This window comes from Sebastes fasciatus, chromosome 3 (genome assembly GCF_043250625.1).
Source record: "Sebastes fasciatus isolate fSebFas1 chromosome 3, fSebFas1.pri, whole genome shotgun sequence".
Taxonomy (NCBI): Eukaryota; Metazoa; Chordata; class Actinopteri; order Perciformes; family Sebastidae; genus Sebastes; species Sebastes fasciatus.
The window spans coordinates 14,325,920-14,347,451 of NC_133797.1; the positions used below are offsets into that span (position 1 = coordinate 14,325,920).

At 39.7% G+C, this 21,532-nt stretch overlaps 2 protein-coding genes across 3 annotated transcripts; one reads left to right on the forward strand and one right to left on the reverse strand.

Moving 5' to 3' along the window:
• Positions 1–982: 982 nt before the first annotated feature.
• On the forward strand, positions 983–4,944 carry LOC141764156 (tumor necrosis factor ligand superfamily member 14-like). 2 transcript variants are annotated; one of them, XM_074629134.1, is made up of 8 exons: positions 983–1,173; positions 1,267–1,356; positions 1,627–1,877; positions 2,741–2,794; positions 2,905–2,935; positions 3,088–3,159; positions 4,119–4,356; positions 4,511–4,944. In XM_074629134.1, the coding sequence occupies exons 3-8, from the start codon at positions 1,677–1,679 to the stop codon at positions 4,719–4,721; spliced, it is 807 nt and encodes a 268-aa protein (XP_074485235.1). In that variant the 5' UTR covers positions 983–1,173; positions 1,267–1,356; positions 1,627–1,676; the 3' UTR covers positions 4,722–4,944. The 2 variants fall into 2 exon arrangements, with proteins under 2 accessions (XP_074485235.1, XP_074485237.1); XM_074629136.1 differs by having other exon boundaries at positions 1,035–1,173; positions 1,578–1,877.
• A 2,923-nt stretch (positions 4,945–7,867) lies between these two features.
• LOC141764158 (uncharacterized) lies at positions 7,868–10,825 on the reverse strand. The gene is made up of 3 exons (XM_074629137.1): positions 10,275–10,825; positions 10,117–10,150; positions 7,868–9,429 (listed from the first exon to the last, which is right to left on the reverse strand). Exons 1-3 carry the CDS (start codon positions 10,521–10,523, stop codon positions 9,044–9,046), a joined length of 669 nt encoding a protein of 222 aa, XP_074485238.1. The 5' UTR covers positions 10,524–10,825; the 3' UTR covers positions 7,868–9,043.
• Positions 10,826–21,532: the final 10,707 nt, after the last annotated feature.

The window sequence follows — 21,532 nt, forward strand, 5'->3', positions numbered from 1 at the left end:
CCCCCCCCAAATAAAAATACATGTCGCTTTAAAGCATCATCTGACATGTTTGTAAAGGCAAATATGTGAGAAAACAGTAGCCTGACGTTCTGGGAAGGGGCTTTGTAAATGTCAGCTCAGGGTAGGGTGAGAGGAATCTGCATTAAAGTGCACCTAAAGAAGTTGTAATTTTCTTACCTAAACCTAAGTGTTTTTTTTTTTTTTGCGTAATCATAAAGAAGTTTTGTTGCCTAAACCTAAAGAAGTTGTAGATTTATTACCTTAAGAACTAAAGAATTTTATAGTTTTGTTGTCTAAACCTAAAGAAGCCTTTTTGTTTGTGCTCAAAACATTACGTTTCATTCAGTTTTAAAACATGTTAGAACGTGTTACTTTTAAGTTTCACTTTTGCAACGTAGTAGGTGTAGTAGGCCCCTAATGACCTACATCCAAGTGATAATGTACAGTGAAAGAAACCCCAACAGGGCGATGCCGCACGCCCCCGCTCCACGTCGAGGTGCGACATCGCTCTGAAGGGGATTCTTTCACATCAATGACCCGCTAGCTGTACATAGCAGAGAAATAGCAGAACGCAGAACGCTGTGATGGACCAATCAGAATTTAGTATTCAACACAGCCGTGTAATAAGGTGCTTAAAGCGACTGATAACGCCTATTTAACAGCCTGACAAAAGTCGAATCACCTACAAGTTGAACACCCTCAACTCAACACTACTGTGTGAAAGACTGTGTTTAACATCCAACTGCGTGGTTCAACAGGGTTTAAAATGCGTCAAATGCATGGCTCAGCAGAACGAAATGATTGTGCAAGTTTCTCAGAAACGGACAAAAAAACAGATGCACAGACAAACTGAGACAAACAAACCAAAAGTGTTTAACAGAACATGACACACACGAGGGGTGAGAAATTGAAGAGAGAGCGAAAAGGAAGTGTCAGCTGAAGGACGATAACTATATTCGTATAGGGAGTGTCCCACGCACTCACACACACACTGCTCACACTGTCTCTTGTTCTCTCTCTCTTCTCTGTGTCATCTTCATTTCCTCCTTACATGAGCTGGCTTGAAAAAGCAATATTAGTGATAGTTGACAGCTGGCGAGCAAACGCAAGAGGTGAGGGAACAGGGAGATCTGCGCTCGCGGTGCAGACTGAGCATTTTCTACTTCTCAGAAGGTGAGACATCTAGAGAGGTCATGATACACAGTGGTATATCAGAGATTGTTATTTCAATTTAACAGAACATTTTGGGCATTTAATATCCCCAAGGAGCTTCAGAGGAGTGTGTGAAAACCGCCCTGTGCTGCTGGATGGTTGACTGAGCTGTGGGGGAACATCTGGTGCACATTTAAATCCAAGGTAATCTCTTTCTGAACCACCTGGAACAAACAAAGTGTAAGATTTATTGGATTTTTTGGACGTGTTGAAGCTGTCTCGTCTCGTGTGTGCTTGCAGAGGGTATGTAGAAATTGTTTCCAAAGAGCTGGTTGCTGGTTGCATGAGGTCATATCTGTCTCTCAGTTTTCTTCTGTCTTTAATTTCTTTGTTTCTCTCTCGTCTCTCTGCCTCTCTGTTCCCAGTTCATTTGCTTTACCTAACCCTAACCCTGTCTCTTGCTCGCCACATCAGGCCCTTTGACCTTTAGCCCTAACGTCTCAGTTGGAGTGTGATCCGGTGGGATGGCAGAGGGCGGTGTGAGTACATGCCCCCAGGTGTTTGTGGTGGACAGCCAAGCCGGCTACGTCTCCGTGCCCGTGAGCAGGAAGAAACCAAGATGGGCGAGAGTTGGCCAAAAGTCTCTTCTCCTGCTGGTGGGACTCGCCCTGTTGGGACTTGTTGTCGAGGGATGTTTCATCTACAGTCTATACAAAAAAACACAGGTTAGGCTGATGCTGACATGTGATTGTGATTGTGTGTCTGAGTGAAGAAAGAAGCCTCAGTGCCGTGCTGGAACTCATGGAAATTCCTACTCTCAAGAATTTCCCTAATTTCCTCTACGTCATAACACGGACAGCTGAAAACTTTTGTACATGGGTCGTCATTTGCCCTTTAAGTTTCAGGTCCATGATGACAAATGTGTCAAATGGACTCTTTCTCTAGTCCTACTTCCCTTTCTTTTCTCTCTCATGTGCAAACCCACAATATAACTTCGCTTTTCTAAGACAGTTTCATAATCTTGTTTATTACACACCTGCCCCTATTATGTTGTACTCTCTGCATGGTATGTAATATGCACTACACGCTAAAATCTTAGAGACTGTACGATGTCCAAAAATGACTCTCATCCATCGCTTTACCAGCCATTGTATTTCTCAGTAGCTCACTTCCAAAACAGAAAGTTGCCATGTAACATTTTGCCACATTATTTTGTTTTTATGTTTATATCACATGAAAACTGAGGCATTCAAATACATTTATTACAGCTTTATATGACCAAATTAAATAACACAAAAACAAAAAAATAATAATTTTGGAATAAAAAAAAAATATTTAAAATGTATTTTCTGTTTGTTTGTTTTGTTTTTTTAATTTAGGGCCTCAATGTTTTTTGTGTCAAATGACAATAAGTCTTTCTTTGTGTGTACATTTCTATTGGTTTTAGGATACTTCCTGTTCTTACAGTACATTCTCTTGAACTTTTGACACCTTGCTTGTAAAAACACACAGATTTGTATTACTCTCTCACACATGTGTTGTTCATTCTGTATTTCTCTCACCCTCTTTGTTCTTTCTCTCCCTGCAGGAATTTTCCCCCTGTAAGTCTCATCCTCTCTGCCAGGATCTGTCTGGCCAGCAGGTAAGTGTGGGTGTTCAGTACTTGTTGGTACGGCATCGCGTTTCACACTGTCACACTGCCAGATGTTTGTTGGAGTTTTCAGCTTAAATGCCTTTTTTTTTTTGTTTCAGGGTGACACGATGAGTCAAATGAGAACTAAAGGTATAGAATTACTCTCTGTTATCATAACTATGTTGAAGTATTTTGAGCTATGCAAGTTTTAGAGCTTGCACAGGCAAAACCTCATGCATGAATTGAGATGTGAGGTTTTAACACTGATTGATTGGTTGGTCTGATCCTGCTTTCTTGAACAGAGTCCAATGAGATTCCCACAGTGCGACCACATCTGGATCAGCTCCAACAGAGGCCCTTTGCTCAACTGATAGGTTAGTGGCCTTCTCAACACCCACACCAAAATACCGTACCTTAAAGCTGCAGTAGGTAGAATTGAAGCAAATATGATTTTAAATATTATATCCTGACAGTAGTGCATGAGACAGGTAATCTGAAAAAAATCATGGGCTTCTGTGTCCTCCGGTGTCCTCCGGGGTCCTCCGTTGTCCGCCGGTGCTCCTAATGGTATATGAAGGATTTCACAGACCGTAGGAAAACAACCAATCAGAGCCGAGCTGGAGTCTGCCTGCCGTTTCTGAGCAGCTGTCAATCACTCGCGAACTCCGATCAAGCGGTCAAACTAGGAAGCGGTCAAACTAGGCAGTGCTGATCAAATATGAATCAATATTCTGTTACTGTAATGCCTATTTCTCTCCTCAAATGTTTTCAGAAACTCCTTGTAGTGTGCTGTTAAAATGTAAAATGAGAAAGTTTGTGACCCGGCAGCCATGTTGAGATCAGTTGAGGAAATACCAAGCACCGCCCACCAGCCGGAGCAAACTTTCTAATTTTACAGCTAAACCGTACACTACAAGATGTTTCTGAAAACATTTGAGGTGAGAAATAGGCGTTACAGTAACAGAATATTGATTCATATTTGATCACCGCTGCCTAGTTTGACCGTTTGATCGGAGTTTACGAGTGATTGACAGCTGAATGAACAGCCAATAGGAACGCTCTCTCTCTGAAATGACCTGTGATTGGCCAAAGTCTCCCATCAGGAGCTAGATTTTTGAAGGCCTGAAAACAGAGCCATGAGGAGGGGCAGAAGTCTAGTTTTCTCTCAGAACACTTGAATTACAATATGCTGAAAGGTTATTATGGAATGTTTGCCCAATGATGCCAAAAATATTCTGCCTACTGCAGGTTGAAAGTTTAATTTGAACTATTCTCCTTCATTTTCTTTGTTCACAATGACTCTTTTCTCTCCTCTCTCTCATCTTAATCCCAGGCTCCAACACTCCTAAAGGGGAGAACAATGTGGTGCTGTGGCTAAACACCGCTGGTGAAACCGTCATCAACAACATGGTCTACGAAAATGGCCGGTTGATAGTCGAGAAGGACGGTTATTACTACCTCTACTCCAAAGTGACATTGAACGCATCAGAGGAGTGTGTGCTTATCCAGCACAAGGTCATGAAAGGCACCAAGGCCTATGGAAACAAAATAGAACTTATGAAATCAAAAAGGTTAGTCAGTGTACCACTCCTTACTTCCTTAATTCGTTGCACACATGCTTACAAGGGTGCAACCAGTTTGTAGCTTAGTTTCTGTGTGTTTAAAAGCAAGTTGAAATCTCTGTTGTAAGTCCACTTACTGACGTCTCGGGCATGTTTCCTTTAGTATCCGCTGCGGGACCACGACCACGAAATCTTCGAGTGCAAAGGCTTCAGATAGGGAGGATCGGTGGAACAGTTTTCTGGCTGGGATCTTCCATCTGCGGAATGGAGATACAATTTTTGTAGAATTGGAGAATATAGACAAGATACACCCAGGAAATACTGAGAATCTCATGGGGGCCTTTATGATATTTCCAGGAGATATGCTGAAATAATACCTCTGTCCCACATTGTGATCAGATTCTATGTCTCTGTGTGTTAATTTACACCATTTGTTGTGGTAATCTAAATTATATCAATGAATGTATTTGAATCCCTTATGAAGAAGCAACAAAATGGTTGTGATATCATAAAAAAGTATCTGATATTCAGGGTATGTATTTGAAAATTTGTTACCTATTTTTTTGTGTGAATAAAATACTGTTTTTTATCAAACAACCATGGCATCATTTCGTGATACGGTCACATCTTGGACAGGCAACAAGATCAATGAGAAACATGTTTATTATAGATATTCTGCGTAAGAATAAGAACAGATTTATTTTCTTCTCACACAATGAACCGTGCAAACAAACACAAGACTGTTTTGAACCAGCTTGGATAGCTTACTGAGACAAACCACATAACAGAGTTGCAGATTTATAGATACACAAAATACACCTACGCCTCTGTGTGTGTGAAGAGCGGATGTGGTTGAGTAAGGATGCACTGAGGAGAGGATGGAGGGGAAGAGTTGCTGAGGTGCTGAGGTTAGTGTGGCTGACTCAGCTCTTTTCACAGTACAGGGGAAAGTTTTGCAGACATTGCAGTATGGTGTCAAATGGAAAAAAAAAAGACACATGGAGGTACGGAGAAGTCAAGTAAAGGAGAGTTTGGCGACCAAAGAGGGAATTCTGCTAGAAAATTAGGGTGGAAAAAGAAAAACGTTACAAATGCATCAGATTAGTATGAAGACACCGGAAACCATGTAGACAGGTAGAGAGACTGACAGGTAACCAGATGTATGTGAGAGGAAAGACTGACCTCAGCTCCACTTGAGATATTTGGGTCATTTCCTGCTCTGAGACGCAGATAAACATCTGTGTATCTGCAACAAACACACAACAAGATAACACTCTTGCAGCCTGAGCATGAAAGGTTTGCACCTAACACCACCTCATCTTGCTGCTGTTCATTTTTTGCAGTGTTGGAAGCTGTCAAGTGTATTTGCTCAAGTGCTGCACTTAAGGACAATTTCTGTTGTTGTGATTTACTTGATTGTTTTTGTCTTGTACCATGTTATATCTACAGTATGCTCCACTACATTTCAGAGGCAAACGTACATTTTACTTCATTCCACTCATTGCAGCTATTCATTATTTTGAAGATTAAGATTTTGCAGCATTACGTATATTCGGTTTATAAAATATGATGCAGAGTTCAAGATTAAACTACTCAACAGTATAATTAATGGATAGTTTGGATGCACTGTTGGTTGCATGTGCATCGAATGGTTTCACACTACACTGATCAACAGGTGGTGGTCACGTGGCACCAAGAAACTCAGCACTACGCCAACAAAGACAGAGAACGAAAAGAAAGCCAGCACGTTAACATGGATGTAAATAATGCATGATTTAATATACTTTTAAAATCGCCTTTACAAATGTTTAATGCACCTTTACTTTCGTAAATGCACCTTTAAAAATGCATTGTGGAGTTTTCTTGTAATCATACAAAAGTTATGTTTACATTCAGTGTTACTCACCAAAACACATTATGATGCCCTTGAGGTCAAACCACAGACTGTATGAAGTGAACGTAGTCACTGTGATGTCACCTATTGGTTTATGGACTGCCGTTTTGAAGCCTTGAGTTCTGCATTTTGGCCGTCGCTATCTTGTTTTTTTGCAACCAGAAGTAACACAAGAGGTTGGAGCCAAGTACAACTGAATGCTGAATAAGACATTTTTTCACACTGTGAAAGGGTTAAAGTTGTATACAAAAACACAGACAACAACCAGACCGGACAACGCTGTGGTAGCGACCCGTCAATCACGAGGTAGCCACGCCCTAAAGCATACCCTGCTTTATGGTCTATTTGACTCTAAATGGGACCATCATTTACTAAATGAACATCATGCTGTGTTGAAGAAGACTTGAAACTAGAGATTGAGACCATAAACTCATGTTTACAATGTTTACTGAGGTAATAAATCAAGTGAGAAGTAGTATTTTCTCATAGACTTCTACACAATCAGACTTCTTTTTGTAACCAGAGGAGTCGCCCCCTGCTGGCTATTAGAAAGAATGCAAGTTTAAGGCACTTCAGCATTGGTTTCACTTTTCAGAACCAGAGGTTGCCGGCTGGCTCAAACACACATTTTGAATGCATTTGCTTCCTCCTAAATAATTTGCAATGCTGATTTTTACATTGTTTACATTCATGTTTACTAGCTTGTCATCTCTGGTGTGTTGCTGTATTTCTAAGTGCGTTACAACCACCTGTAGATCGGTTGAATGATGAGAATCCATTGTTGAATGTGAATCGAGTCACCTGTATGTGTGTGTGTGTGTGTGTGTGTGTGAAACAAATAAAAGGTCAAAAACTCCACTGGGGACTTTTAAACCTGCAATAACTGTTTTTGGCCACTTGGGGGCAATGGAAACACGCTGTGAACACAACACTGACATATCATCACCTTTTTAGTTGGTATGGCGAACTTTTTAGCAAACAGTTGCTTATTTACACATCCAGCAACTACAGAGAAAAATGATCATTTGAAGTTGTGCCCCCCTAATGAATATAATCCAATATCCACTCTCTTTTAGCTCTGTTTTTGGTCTCTACCACTTTGTGACAGAAATATTTGTCTCTTTAGCTGCTAAATGCTCTGCTATGTTCACCAACTAATCACTACTGTGTCTCTCTGCTGTTTGGTGCTGAGCAGGTAGTGCACAGTGGGTTTTTTAGAGCAAACAGCAGCCTGCTGTGTCTGAAAATGACGAAGCAGTGAGAGTGAAACGAAACAGTAAAGTTGCAGCTAAACAATGAGCAGAAACTCTCTATAAAGCTCCGTAGAGCCGATGAGGAGCTGCAGATTTAAGCGATAATTCTCATGTTCATCACCGACCCCTTTCACATTGTTATTATAAAAATATTGATTAGAGCCGCTTTAAGTAAAGGATCGAAATACATCTTGAGCCGCTGATGTGTAGCTTTGAACATAAACAATGAATTGTACTTAGTTTTATGTGTTTCTCAGTTTGGGAATCAATATATTTAATGAGTCACCATAAAGAAAATAAATGGAAGAGAGAGAGCAGAAATGTTAAAAAGCACACAGTCACTGTTCAGAAGTATTGATCTAATTAAACCAGCAAAAATCACATGCAGCATTTCCTCTTAGATATTTGCGTTCCGCTTCGTGTGTGCGCTGACAAAATGAAAGCCGTAACTCATATATCATAATAGCAGGTACCATTTATTTTCACGTTGGTTTAAATCACACAGGAGGTGTAATTGTGTTTGTTTGCTGGCCCACATAGAGGTTTGTTTTTCGAAACCACACTGTTTGGTAAATAAACAGGAAATGATGTACATCTAGTTCCCGGTATGAGCTGCGTAACAGCAGGGAACTTTCCCTTACCGATGAACTTTTCACATATTCCACTTGAGGCTTTGTCACAATCGCTTTCACACTCGTCACTTTCTACTTTTCACACCAAAATGATCTCAGTTTGTTCACCATATCCATGTTTAATATGGATTACGATAAAATACATTCAACAATGTGTAGTTTGTCCATAGGACTTACATATCTTTAAAAAACAAAACATTTTCTAAATTCACGAGTCCACATATTAAAGATATTTTAGATATTCTGGTCATGTTTTGATTACAGAAAGGTCATTTTTATGGGTTTTTGTAAAAGTTCATTTATAAGTGCAGAGTGTTAGTCATCACTGTTTTCATCATTTGCCAGAAGAGATTAAAAGAGTCCACTTTAACTACACTAGATCGAAATGAGGTCCCCGAGGAGCTTGTTGGGGTTTTGGAGCAGAATTATAATCACATCAATAAGCCTCAACTTTATGCCCCTAGCCATTTATAAAATGAAAACAGAGCTATAAAGTCATATGGGCTGATTAAATATGCAGTGAATTGCACAAAAACGCAATCAATGTAGTGATATCTACATCAAAATAAATGTCTATAAAAACATAAATATAAATATAGGTACATAAATATATATTATCAAATAAATATATCATACACAGAGTAACGTATACAGAATGAGGTGAGTGTCTAGTCTTTTCCATTATGCTGTTTGCATCATCATGAATGCAACTTCTCTTCAGATTCCACCTGAAATTCCTGCTAAGCTTCATCTTCAAGAAATCTGGTCCTAGCTTTGAAAATGGCGCCGCCGCCTGTCCATTTTCACCTTCTTGGATTTTAAGAAAACACAAACTGGTGTTGTTCTTTAGTAACGACCCAGAGGTCACGGGCAGATCTGCTTCCTGCTGCCAGCAGTGTGGCACTGCAGCATCCACATCAGTCCACGAGGAACATCCCCAATCCTGAGCCTTTAAGTTCCAGTTTCCAGTCCGTCAGCCCGTTCTCTGGTACGGTCATCTGAGTGAGCAGTTTCTGCCCCTCCAGCCTGCTCACCGTCCAGCACTTCCTGCTCACAGGCGTTATGTCTGCCATTTCCGGAAGCTCCACCTCGCAGGTGAGCTTATCGTCCAAGCGCACGATGAGGAGGCCCGCGTCGCAGGTGCCGGTGCAGGTGAGGTTGAGATCGATGTATATGAAGTAGATCCCAAACTGCTTGGCCTTCAGCAAATGCTGCTCCGCGTCAAACAAGAAGTTGCTCCCTACAGAAGTCCCAGTAGCATAGTCGACTGCATCCCAGTGCATGGTTGAGGTCTTCAACTCGCCTGCAGGAGGAGACAAACACATCTCAGTTAGATGATGCTTACACAGTGCATTCCTTCCTGTTGTTGTCTTGCCTTAAGTCTGACGTGATCTGACACAGATCAAAACCATATGAAATATTCTTGATGCTATTTTAGTGGTGCAAAGGGAGGATCTTTATATCTTTAAAGTTTGGAAATTACAACTCTCTATAAAGCTCCGAGAGCCGATGAGGAGCTGCAGATTTAAGTGATAATTCTCATGTTCATCACCGACCCCTTTCACATTGTTATTATAAAAATATTGATTAGAGCCGCTTTAAGTAAAGGATCTAAATACATCTTGAGCCGCTGATGTGTAGCTTTGAACATAAACAATGAATTGTACTTAGTTTATGTGTTTCTCAGTTTGGGAATCAATATTTTGAATGAGTCACCATAAAGAAAATAAATGGAAGAGAGAGAGCAGAAATTAAAAAAAAAACATATGAAATATTCTTAATGCTATTTTAGTGGTGCAAATGGAGGATCTTTATATCTTTAAAGTTTGGAAATTACACTCTTCCTATATAGAGAGGGGAAATATTCTACATTACAACCCTAAAAGACCATTATCATCCGTTTACTCTATTTATTTATTTTTCTCTTAATCTGTCCCTTAAAATTTATGTTATATTTGTGCTTTTTTTTAGCAAATAAAAGTAGACTTACTTGATTTGGCTTCCAGATAGGCAAAGTTCTGCATCTGTTGACAAAATCGAAAATATAAAGTGGATTAAAATGTGCACAGGACATGGGCCAAACTTTTAAAAAATGAGGGTGAAGAAGACAGGTAGTGATTCAAATGTGAATGATAGTCATTTGTTTACCTTGTATGCTGGGTCAGGTGTGTCTCCTGTCATCCTGGATGCCTTAGGATGAACATGAGGATGAGTTAGGGGCTCCAGTTTGGCTCTTAGCTCCATCACAGCCAGCAGCCCGCCGACAGCCACAGCTGACAACGACACGAACAGAAACAAGACGGACACGACGAGGAAAACGTCCAGGCAGCTTAGACGTCGACCACTGCTCTTCTTCTGGAGAGACTCTGCGTCCATCTCTTTATCTTGATGTCCCATCAATTGGCAGTAGGATGCCTGAGCTTCAGAGAGATCGTCCAGTTTTCAGATGGAGCGAATAAAAAAAAGGCTTTTTTGGAAGTTGTACAGCTCCAAGGTGGTGGTCGGTGGTGTTTAATTACCTCCTCAAAGATAGTCCTCCTCCTTGATGTTGATGTCACACGGTTCAGTCCGCGTCTTAACGTGAATGTCGCGTCTGTGAGCACCATGGTGGCTTTTTATAGCCCATAGTTAGTGTGCACACAGTTTCAGGCTGGGAGGAAAAACGCGGAAGTCATGGATTTCCCTCTCTCGCCTCCTCACACACAACACGCCCCCGGACGATACGCTGACTTTCCCATAATGCGGTTGCGCAAGTGCGGCCCTGAACGCAGCGTGGGGGAGGAAGTGGAGGTGGAAAACGAAAGGGAGATGAGATGCGCATCCTCCACTAGACTCACTACCTCACTAGACTACATTCCGACACAGTCAAACACAAAGGCTCAGTTTTCCTTCACACGGCTGGCAAAAGTGGCACAATGGAGATGATGAAATGAGAACATTAATTTGAACATCAGATATAGTGGTGTACAACCAAAATACATGTTTTCAAGAGCTCGTTATCCTTAGAACATTTTAGAAAGGAAATTCTCATCACATTTAATTCATGATGTCTAATTATCGTTTGATATGTTTAGATTTTATTCTGTACTGTTTTTTAAATATTTGCACTATCTGTTTATATAATGTTTATTTTTGTTTATAGCTTATTTTGAATATTGTATATTGGTAGAAATTCAATTTTTGTATTCTCATTTTATTCTAACGTTTTTATCTATTCTTTTGTTATTATACTGTTTGACTTGCACCGATAAAAAACAAAGCAAACTCCTAGTGTATACCTCTTACACCTGGCAATAAACACGATTCTGATTCTGATTCTGATTTTATATGTATTTCATTGTTTTTATTGGATTGTTTTCCACTGTTTGTTTAGGTTTTTCTGCACATTTTGTGTACTTCTTGTTGTTGTTTAACTTTTGTTGTATTTTTAAAATGATGTTAGTTTAGATCTTTCTTCCTTTTTTGTTATTATTTTTTTTTTCTCCTGGGGTTGGGGGGAGATCCCTTATATAAGCCTGTGGCTTCTTGACCTCTCCTGATACATTTGTTGTTTGTTTTTTTCATTGACTGGATTTTGTGAAGTTTTATATATGTACAATTAAAAAAATAAATACAAATATTTGGGAAAGCAGCCTATTTTTTTTTGAGTAGGTTATAATGTTGAAAAGAAACAAGCTGTGTGTGGGTGTGCATGCGTGTGTGAGGTGTAGTAGGATGTAATAGGATAGGGACGGGCCCGTTTGACAACAATATTTCATCATCAAGCTAAAGAAAGCTCCCAGCAGCCACTCCTCCAGGTTTACATACCTGGCGTAATTCTGGCACAACCACGTGCCAACTGGTGTCAAATCAGGATGTGAATTCTGCGGTTGTGCAAAAACATACTGGGAATCCCCCGAGAGAGCGAGAGAAAGGTATCCCGAGAAATAAAAAAAAACATTTCCACTGCTCAGACCTTTGTCAGCCAATCAGAAAGCAATCTTGTACTGGTTCAGTATATAAAGGCTTGATGACGACAGATGTGTGTGTGTGAGAGAGAGAGGTGTTCAAGACTCAGAGTGAAAGGAGCGGAGCTGGAGGGTTGTTTCCAAACAAGTGTTTTCGCTATGGAAATGTTCATATAACAGAACAAAAGATGGAAAACGAGCACTTTGGTGTTGCATAAAGTCACACTTACATATTAGATGCTATTTTACACCTGCCATTTAAATTAATTAGCAACCATTTCTAAAAATGTATGCAGTGATTTATTTTATATTTCACTGAGTAAGCAGATTGTGACTATAGTATAAACAAAAAGCAGTATTACAGTTATGGGACTGAGCATGTGGCTGTACAGGTTAAAAGTAGTAGAAGATGTTGAATTTTTTCACCCTGCAATCTTTGTACAGTTCTGACAGTTGTGCTGGAACATTTTAAAGTAAATTATATGGCTAAAAGTATGTGGACGAGTGCTATCCTCAGCCAAATTCTTAGTCGACTAACACTTGTGATTTTGTCGACAGATCTATAAAATTTCCTCCGCAAAGAATCGCACAACGGCACCACTTTAAATACTGTTTACCGGAGATGTGCTCATAAGTTACTTGGAGGGGGTAAGCTAGAAAAAAAAATATTTATAAAGCTCTTTTCACATACATACATTACAAAGTGCTTTACAACATCATTTTATTTATTTATTAATTTATTTGACAGGGACAAAATGCACATAATTGAAATGCAACCGATACAATGTATGTAGGACTTCTAGCCGTAGCTAATTTGCAGACCTTGTCCCTGGTTAGGCTTTTAAGGTCAAATAAAAATACATAATACCACATCATACATAAAATCACATATTACAACATTGTACATTACAATCAACTCACATATGTATGTTCCCTATCAGAGATCAGAGATCAGAGGTTTGGTTTAGTTTCAGCCAGTGTTTCATCTTTTCATTAAACTGTTTCAGGTCAGGTTGTATTTTTATTTCTGTTGGAAGAGCTTTCCAAAAATATATTCCTTTTACTGAAAAAGATGATTGACTGAAGGTTGTTCTTGTAAACATACAAGAAAGAGCTCATATAAAGATATGGTGACCACACGAGCCACGTGATTAATAAAGGAATAAATAAAACACAATGCATAGAGAGAAGTACACAATAAAATGCTAACCTGGTAAATGCAGGTTACCAAACGCCTGTCTCATCAGGTGAGTCTTTAACTGACCTTTAAACGAATCCACTGAGTCAGCGGACCGTGAAGGTGCGGGCAGAGCATTCAAGAGTTTAGGTGCTACGGCCTCGAAAGCACGATCACCACAAGGCGAGTGCACGGGACAGACAACAGGTTTTGCATGTTTGGCCTTATAGAGCGAGCTGATGAGTAAGGGCAAAGTAGTTCAGCCACATATGCAGGAGTCTGACCGTGCATAAGTCATTAAGAATGAAAAAAGCATAAAAAAAATACCAATCAACTAAAGAAATCTTAGTCGACGAAGACCAACCGATTGGTTGACTAATCGACTGAGAGGAGTCAGTGGACACACTTGTCCACATAAGTTTTTTGTACTTTTGTGCTAAGAGGGTTATAGATTCAAACCTGGCTTGGGGCCCTTCTATGTGGAGTTTGCATGTTCTCCCTGTGTTAGCGTGGGTTTTCTCAGGGTTCTCTGGCTTCCTCCCACAGTCCAAAGACATGCAGGTTAATTGTTGACTCTAAATTACCCGTAGGTGTGAATGTGAGCATGAATGGTTGTCTGTCTCTCTGTGTCAGCCCTGTGGTAGTCTGGCAACCTGTCCAGGGTCCCTTAGTTCTAATCAAGGACATTCTCAAAGAATCAGCATACAATGATATATACTATGCCTCAGGTTTGTGGCAACAGTCTGAGGCTCTTTGAACTTGATACTGATCATGGAAGGGAGGTCCATAACAAAGTGGTTTTGGTGAGGACGAACTTGACTACCTGCATCTGCACAGAGCCCTAATCTAAACCCCCGTCCGACACCTTTCAGATGATTTGTAACGGCAGACTTCATCAGCCAGCATCAGCCACACCTCACTGGTACTCTTGTGGCTGAATGGGAACAAATCCCTGTAGACGGGTTCCAAAACCGTGTGGAAAGCCTTCACAGAAGAGTGGAGGCTAACAGCAGATTAATGCCCTCAAGTGTGACACCTTCAATTTCTGCAAGAGGATAATAGTGGCAAAAAATGATCAATGAGAAAACTGGTGATGACAAAAAGCTTCCAACTGATAGTAAGCTTAAAAGTAGCCCAACCCGGGTGAAGGAGACAATGTGTCCCCCCACTATAAATCAACCTCTATGATAAAGAGTTTATTGTCCTCTATGTTTCTGTCTATAAAGATTCATTTTACACAGAAAAAAAGCATCTGAGTACTTTGAAAATTATGGTGAAGGTACAGGCAGTCATGGTGAAGTTGCCGAATAATTCCCATCATAGTCTGATGTAATGCTACACGCGTGGTGTAATGTAACACGCATGGCTCTAGGCATGACAGTATGGGTCTGTCTGTCGGTCTAGCACTTTGGTCAAGACTTAAATATTAGATGGGTTGCCATGGAATTTTGATACTGGTATTCAAGGTCCCAAGAAGATTAATTCCAATGACTTTGGTTATTTCCAGTAGGCTACCTGTCTGAGAAGTGAAGCCAATGCTGAAGTGCCTTAAACTTGCATTCTTTCTAACAGCCAGCAGGGGGCGACTCCTCTGGTTGCAAAAAGAAGTCTGATTGTATAGAAGCCTATGAGAAAATGAGCCTACTTCTGACTTGATTTATTACCTCAGTAAACATTATAAACATGAGTTTATGGTCTCAATTGCTAGTTTCAAGTCTTCTTCAATACAGCATGATGTTCATTTAGTAAATTATGGTCCCATTTAGACTCAAATAGACCATAAAGCAGGGTATGCTTTGGGGCGGGGCTACCTTGTGATTGACAGGTCGCTACCACGGCGTTGTCCCTGTTTTCGTCTTACAACTTTAACCCTTTCACAGTTTGTTTACAGGTCATGAAAGTTAATTGTTTTTGATCGCCTGAAAACTTCTTATTCAGCATTCAGTTGTACTTAGCTCCACCCTCGTGTCACTTCTGGTTGCAAAAAAACAAGATGGCGACGATCAAAATGCCGAACTCAAGGCTTCAAAACGGCAGTCCAAAAACCAATGGGTGATGTCGCAGTGACTACGTCCACTTCTTATATACAGTCTATGGTTATTCCCTGACTTTTTCTGTAACGCCATCAGCAGGTAAAAATTTTGATTCTCAAATATTTTGGTTTATAACCAAATACCTAGTAGTGTATTACCTACTATAGTGACACAGCTCGCAGTGCAAATGGTGTAACTACTGGTGAGGGCTTTCCCTCCTGAATCAGGTGGTGATCCATACAGCCCGGAACTCCTACAGGAGAGTTTACACTGGGATTTATGGTAATAACACTCAGATGCACCATGCTGATCAAAACACGATCAGCTGATCAGAGTTTGCAAAGAGAGAAATGTTAAGGGAATGTTTGTGGTTGTTCCTGAAAGGGAAGTGCAGTGTTATATAAAGACAGACATGAGAGGGGAAGTGACTGTTACTGGTTCGGAGATATGTTTAGGCCATGAGTTGACTGCTGCTGAGAAACATGAACATGTCAAAGTTGACACTGATCATATATGCAAAACAGCAAAACTTCTATATATAGGTTTCCTATGAAGATTCACAAAACAGTACATGCATAGTACAGTATACTGTCCATTTTAGCTCAACCTGTATATGTATATGGATAGATAGATAGATAGATAGATAGATAGATAGATAGATAGATAGATAGATAGATAGATAGATAGATAGATAGATAGATAGATATTTCTTTAGCCCACAAATTTAATAATCCAATCAATATAATTACTGTAAAACATTCAAAAATATAAATTTGATATATGACATTATTGAGTTTTTTATATTTCTCAAATTTAAAACTTTTGTTTCCTTGCGTTTGACAAACAATACGTGGAATGTGAAAGCAAGATTTATTTTCCTATCTTGGTAAAGGCCCTGACCGACCAAGCCGAAGGCCGGCCATCGGACAATTTGGGGCATCCGTCAGCCTATTTTTTTCGGTGTGTCCCGCACCGCCGATTCAGCATGTTGAATCGGCACCGGAGCTTGTCGGTGAGAGAAATCTGCACAAGAAGAGAATCGGAAGTGAGGAAAGCAAGCCAACGTGTAAAGTCAAGAGGATAAACACAGAAGGTTCTTCTAATTTTTCATCTTCATCTCACAACGACATGGCCATTTGGAATGAAGCTAAGTGGTGAGTGAGAGTGGTATGAAAATGGTTGGCCGTAAATAAGAAAACATTGGTGAATCCCAGAAATTAATGGGTACTAACAAAATAAGAACCTCCTGGATGCAAACAAAAAGAACAGACATTTTGTTTGTATATCACATTCTGCATGAGGCCCATTGTCATTCTGCAGCTGACTCAACAAGTCTCAATTCTGTGTGCATAATAGACACCCCTCTTTGTCGCCATTTATATTTTTTTCAGGAACCAGTGCTGCAATGCTGCTGTAAAACGGGAAATCATTGAGCAACACGCAGTGATTGCAATATTATTGTTTGTCGTTCAATCATGGGCTCTTGAAATTCCAAATGTCCTCTACTATTATTGTATTGTCCTTTAAAGGGGAACAATACCTAAATTAATAATTCCAATAGGCCTATGTTATTTCCTAACATGACCCGCCAGATGGTTCGTTACACGAAACCATCTGAGAAGCCGTCATTGGAAACTGTTTGAAAAAGTGCAGGTACTTCGAAGAATAACTTGGCAGGTGATTAGATGAGTCATCTGTCAATCAAACTCTTGCCGAAGCCGTGTCCGTGCTCTGGCTTGCCGGACACAAACGCAATACTTGAAGGCTGACGAGATGGATTCTCGCGTCATCTCGTGACATCACGAAGTTATTAGCTTAGTAAGTTATTTCCATGTTCTAGGAAAGGTCAATCAATATTTGTGAACATGAGTTCCTCTCTCTCAAAGCCAGAACCCAGAGAAGTAAGTCTCAAACTTGTGATGTCATCAAGTATTTTATTCTATAACATCTCATTGTCTATGGAGCAGCTCCACACTTTGTACTCTATGACATAACAAATTTGAGTTTTAGCCCTCTAGTTTTTAGATTTGGGAGAGAGTTGTACAAGTTTATTAATATTTTTTGGACTGTCTTAGACCATAGGAATAACCTGTATGACGTGTCCGTCTTTCCGTCCGTCCTTCCGTCCGTTTGCGTGTCACACTTTCGTTTCCGGAGTAGAACTTGGAAACTATTTAACTTAGGAACTTCAAATCTTGGTATGACAGTGTGGTATAGTTGTGCCTTTTGGGGGTCAGAAGCCCAGAGTGCCCAAATGTTTTGAAATTTGTGGGCACCCTGGACTAGACTTATTCCATTAGTTCCAAAAGGGCAAAACCTTTGGCCCTACTTTAGTAGAGGTCAAGCAGTGACTGGGGGTATGTGAGCCATGCTCACTTTTGCCTTATTCCCCCTACTGCAGTTTTTCTTCATTCCTTAGGAAGTAATTATTGTAATTAATAACTATCCTAAAAAGCCTGATACAACTCCGCCAGGCTTCCTGCCCTGACACTCTCCATCAAACTGCACATCCTACAAGCTATTATGTATTCAAATATCCATCCTCTGTTTGAACTTTCTGTTCATGTTAACTTTCCCACCTATAGTATCGCTCTTGTTGGAGAACAGAGAATCACTTTTTAAATTTCCTCTTCTGAGGCTCTGTCTATGTTTTGCTCTCCCGTGTTGAGTTTTTTTGGGGAGTTTTCTCTCATCTTCTTATAAAGCTCAAGCCTGGTCAGGAAACTTTGGTGTTGCAGGTCTGTAAAGCCCACTGAGACATTGTTTGTGATATTACAATATAAATAAATTTAACTTCCTCCACCACATTTAGCGTTCCCGTATAACACAATCTAACCTTATGATGTGCGAATTGCAAAAAATGTGCTTCAGTAATTAAACTGTCATGAGGAATGACAAGTGTGAAAAGGCAGTGGGTGTGATGGGAAAAAATATGGGACTGTTTGTGCGGGGGAGTGACAGACAGAGATGGGGAAGTCAGCATGAAACAGAGAAAATGAGAAATGTAGCATTTATCATTACAAGTATGACATACAGTTTGCAGAAGGTCAGATGCTCCTGCAGGGCAAATACCCATGTCTTCTGTTCCCTAATGAAACTAACCACACTTGTTCAAACATAATCACGCAGATAAATAAATTCCTCAAAGGTTTACAGATTTGTTTGTTGAGAAAGCGTTATCCAAAACCAGCAGCACATCTGTTTGTCAGGACACGCTGTCACGTTACATTGATAGTGCTGGAGGGTTTCGTTTGAGTGTGCGTGATGGAATAATTGTATTGTAGTTTGTACGAATAACTTACATACGTACGTATTGGATTGCTGATGTAGTTAATCAATCTGTTGGTAAAATAAAGCAAGCGTTCTCCCAGGCTCGTCACAGGAAGTGACGTACAGCATTACTCAGTGAGCTTCTGCAATGTGTCATGCGGAGGTATGTATTTCATCAATCGTTACATAAGTTCTGAGTGAAAATTATGAAATACCAGGGAGAAGTTGAACTGAAATTACGTCACTTTTTTAATGGCTCACCTAAGGCAATCATTAATATATAATTATATATCTATAAACTTGCACACACACACAGTTTTCACATCCATATAGTTGGATTTTCTGTGGTCACGATTACGTACGGGCCTTTTGGAGAAAAATAAAAAACCACCATCGTGATTTGCTGGGCTTTCTAACAGGGAAGTCACTGTCTCTGTTTTCACTTCACAAGTACGCTCTCTCTCTCTCTCTCTCGCTCTCTCTCTCTCTCTCTCTCTCTCTCTCTCTCTCTCTCTCTCTCTCTCTCTCTCGCCTGCTCTCTTTCTATTTTTCGAAAACAAAACAAAAATTTCCTACCATCAGCTGAGGAGACAAATGAAACCAACCCTGGCAGTACTTTTGCTCCCCAGACAGTTAAATTACAAAATGTTTCCATAGTTTTTCTTTTTTACTACAACTCTGGTAAATGAAGGAATTTGTATTTTCTTTTGCTGGAAGGAAACAATTTTCTCATTTCCCAAAGGAAACTTAGCAACAATAGTATCTTGATCTGTTACTCACAGTCAACCACTCCCCTCCCAAAGAAAAGAAAAGAAATAAAGTGGTATTATGTGACAGGGTCATAATACAGTCAGTTTGTGTATATAAATTCCTGGAAGTACTTACTTACTTAATTCTCTTCATCCACTGTAGGACATTGTACGTTGTTGGCAACATGTTGATTCTCACCCCAAGTTCATTTTAGCTACATCCTAGTGAGGTCAGTAGATGGCAATACAGAACAGGACTGCTCTGTTTTGTGTCCTCTGCTTTGTTTTCTTCCTGCTCTTGTTTGTTGGATACTGTAATGACACTTTTTGTTTTGTTAATTGAGACTTACTACCTCCGAATGTACATATTAAAACTTCGGTAGGCAGAAAGTTTTTGGCATCATGGGCAAAAACTCCATAATAACCTTTCAGCGTAGTGTAACTCAAGTGTTCTGAGAGAAAACTACACTTCTGCACCTCATCATGGCTCTGTTTTCAGAAAATCTAGCCCATGACGGGAGACTTGGGCCAATCACAGGTCATTTCAGAGAGAGAGTGTTCCTATTGGCTGTTCATTCAATGGAGGCAGCTGTCAATCACTCACAAACTCTGATCAAACGGTCAAACTAGGCAGCGCTGATCAATTATGAATCAATATTCTGTTACTGTAATGCCTATTTCCCGCCTCAAATGCTTTCAGAAACATCTTGTAGTGTACTGTTTAGCTTTAAAATGAGAAAGTAAACAGTACACTACAAGATGTTTCTGAAAACATTTGAGCTCGGCTCTGATTGGTTGTTTTCAGATTACCTGTCTCATGCACTACTGTCAGGATAAAGTGATCGTTTTATAAAAATAACTTTTTTAATCATATTTGTTTCAATTGAACCCACTGCTGCTTTAGAGTGTATTAAAGTGTGCTAATAATATGATTTATACTGTAAATGTGAATATAAGTGTAAATGTGCTCTAAAAATTAAAATTTTTAACCTCTGGTTTGTTTCATTCGTGAACTAATGTTTCATTCCCTATAGCCTACAATTTCAATACTTGACAGTTTGATGTTCTAGTCCAGTGTTTCGCAAACTTTTTTTCTGGGGACCCACTTTTTAAAAATGACAAACCATCATGACCCAATTCACAATAGGCTTTATCTATAAATCATGAGACAAGCGAATTTGTGCAAAAATGAACGTTCCTGACCAATTTTACTGCCATTTGCGCATCACTTTATATTATCTTGAATAGGTAAATCAGCCATTTCGTCTTATACGTTTGATAAATCATAAAATTATTTTATGCATGTGTTATTTAAAACATACACACGTGTTAAATACTTTATAAATGAGACAAAATGGACCAAATGGACCAATTATAAATGGAGTTGACAGGCCCTCGGTTTTTTCCTCTCATTCGTAAAACAAACACAATGGATGCTAGCCATTCATTTTAGATTCAATGTTATCAGCAGGCTACAATTATCAGAACAATACAAACCTTCAGGCGCCCTCATGTGGCTCAAATGTGTAGCAGATATGAATGTTAAATAAAAGACTATGGAATTCAGAAAATGTATTTGGTGGCCCGAATAAAATCTCCTGCGACCCACCTGTGGGTTGCGACCCAGTGTTTGGGAATGACTGGTCTAGTCTACTTTATCTAAGGGGGACCCAAAACATACTAAGTAATGACAACATAATCATGAACAACTGTGAAGTTTCCCAGGAAACCGAAAGAGACTCCAGGAAGTTACTGCGCCCAACCTTAACCATCTTGCGAGAATTTCGCAACACAAGCAAGAAATAGTCCAGCAAGTAGCTTAACCCACGGTAAAAAACACAACCTCTTTTACACTTCAGTTTTTGTACTAAAAAACAAACAAATGTAAGCACATGTTAACAAGTGAGCTCCACATGCTGGTCGGCAGAGTTTGTTACATTTGGACAGAACCAGGAGAACTGATTAAAGTCTTTATGCTATGATAAGCTAACTGGCTGCTGGCTATAATATTTATCATCAGAGGGGTAATGATCTTCTCATCTAACACCCATCAAGAAAGTAGATAAGCCTATTTCTCCAAATGTCAAACTATTCCTGTAAACATGAATAAAGCTTTATAGATCAGTTATAAGCCATTAATGAGAACAATTTTTGAGTTGCCAGTTTGACCAGGTTAATTGGACTTAAAACCTAGATCTGGACCAAAATCTATTTATTGGCTTATAACTGA

Bases quoted from the DNA above. Each gene is read 5' to 3' on its own strand.
- LOC141764156 (XM_074629134.1), top strand. From the start codon at position 1,677: ATGGCAGAGGGCGGTGTGAGTACATGCCCCCAGGTGTTTGTGGTGGAC. The intron at 2,795-2,904 runs GTAAGTGTGGGT...TTTTTGTTTCAG, and splicing joins AGGATCTGTCTGGCCAGCAG to GGTGACACGATGAGTCAAAT. The intron at 4,357-4,510 runs GTTAGTCAGTGT...TGTTTCCTTTAG, and splicing joins GAACTTATGAAATCAAAAAG to TATCCGCTGCGGGACCACGA.
- LOC141764158 (XM_074629137.1), bottom strand. From the start codon at position 10,523: ATGGGACATCAAGATAAAGAGATGGACGCAGAGTCTCTCCAGAAGAAG. The intron at 10,151-10,274 runs GTAAACAAATGA...TTTTGTCAACAG, and splicing joins CACCTGACCCAGCATACAAG to ATGCAGAACTTTGCCTATCT. The intron at 9,430-10,116 runs GTAAGTCTACTT...CTCCTCCTGCAG, and splicing joins CTATCTGGAAGCCAAATCAA to GCGAGTTGAAGACCTCAACC.